General features: G+C 54.2%; 1 protein-coding gene across 1 annotated transcript in view; it reads right to left on the bottom strand.

The window, feature by feature from the left end:
• Window positions 1-23: 23 nt before the first annotated feature.
• The window catches only part of LOC104628704 (leucine-rich repeat serine/threonine-protein kinase 1-like), a gene marked incomplete at its 5' end in the record, with an annotated part of 3,614 nt that continues 2,125 nt past the window's right edge, over window positions 24-1,512 (bottom strand). The window contains one exon of the mRNA XM_010297371.1: window positions 24-268. Within this exon, the coding sequence (XP_010295673.1) occupies window positions 91-268 (178 nt within the window). The remainder of the gene's footprint in view (window positions 269-1,512) is intronic.

Below are 1,512 nucleotides of genomic sequence, written 5' to 3'. Positions count from 1 at the left end.
CCCTCGCCGGGGCTCTTCCTGGAGTCCGGGCGCGCTCAGAGCAGGACGCTTCTGTCTCCCGTCGAGCCTCGGTTCCCAGTGCCACAAGCACTACCTTCTTTTTCGCATGCAGGTTTCAAGCCTTCCCAGCTCTTCGTAGGCCTGGTAGAAAACGTCAAAGTCTCTGGCACTCCAGCCCCTCCAGACAGCCAGGCACCACTCCATGTTTTCGTTCTCAAAGCAGCACACAACTGTGTCCTTTGCTATGAGAGCAGCATCCACCAGCGTCCTGGGGAAGGAAGAACAGAGCAGAGAAGGGCGTTACAGCGGAGAGCAGCTCTAACACAGCACACCGCCGCTCATCTGGGAGGCACCGACTCACAAGCTTTCCTTTCCTTTCCAGCTACCCAATCTCTTTTTATAAGCTGCAAATCCTTGAGAAAGGAGAACGTAACAAAGAGACGGATCAGAAACTATGTCACGGCAAAAGCAAGCGGCTCAGTGACACGGGAAAAGATTTTTAAAGGGATTCAAGTGCCTGAACACGCAGGTGGGTGCTTAAGTCTGCCGTGACATTTTGAAGTTGCTGTTAATCTCCCCGTTTGCTAAAGCCACAGCCTCTTTTGCCTGCTGCCAGCTGGGCATTTTCAAAACATCCTGCATCATGCCACAGCGCTGCCGAGAGCCTCTGCAGCCTGAAACGCAGCGTGGAAGCGGGATGGAGCCCAGCTTGGGGTACGAGCCCCCAGCGCGGACCAGCAGGCACGGCTACGGCAACGGCCCAGGGACCCGCAAGGTGCAGGAGTCCTGCATGACAGCATCACCTCGCGCGTGCTTCTCTTCTCGGGCCCTGGGCCTGTGACCTGATCAAACACCGCCGGTTGAAGCTGGCCCTGCTGACAGCCCAGGGGGTGGTGGCCAGGCAGAAGATGACACTTGTGTCCTTGCAGGGTTCAAGGGAACCTTGCTGGGCTCTTTCTACCACTCCGACAGCAGACGGGGGAAGACGGGCTCCAAACTGTTTCCCCAGAAAAGCCCCTGGAAGGGGAGCACTGGCAACAAGGACTGTCCTTGGCAGCTGGTTTTTATCACAAACTGCCCCTAAGAAGCCACCTCTCTTCCCTCACCTCCCTATCCCGCTCTGCACGTGGAGGAGGCAGGCACTATCAGCTAGCCTTTATCCTGCCGGTAAAAGAGGGTGAGTCAACGGCCATAGTGCCTGAACCGGCCAGGCTGCGAGGCAGCAAAGCAGGACAAGTCTGAGGTGGCCGTGTCACCTCGCCTTAACTCCACACTTAATCTGGGTAAAACAAAATCAACCTAAGAGTACCTGTGAACAATAAAGAGAATACTCCACTCCCGACTAACTGATAAAGACACTCATTTCGCAAGTAGAGGGAATGGCAGGAGCACTTTGATCTCTCGTTCTGTTTGCCTAGAGGTAATAAATGATGATTTATAATCCTTAGCACTGCTTAACCTCCATTTGTTTGGACATAAATAGTACAATCCCAGACTGGTATTTAAGCGATC

The sequence above is a fragment of the Phaethon lepturus genome, unplaced genomic scaffold (assembly GCF_000687285.1).
Source record: "Phaethon lepturus isolate BGI_N335 unplaced genomic scaffold, ASM68728v1 scaffold34011, whole genome shotgun sequence".
In the NCBI taxonomy this organism is placed as follows: domain Eukaryota; kingdom Metazoa; phylum Chordata; class Aves; order Phaethontiformes; family Phaethontidae; genus Phaethon; species Phaethon lepturus.
This window is presented reverse-complemented; position numbering and strand designations above follow the sequence as displayed.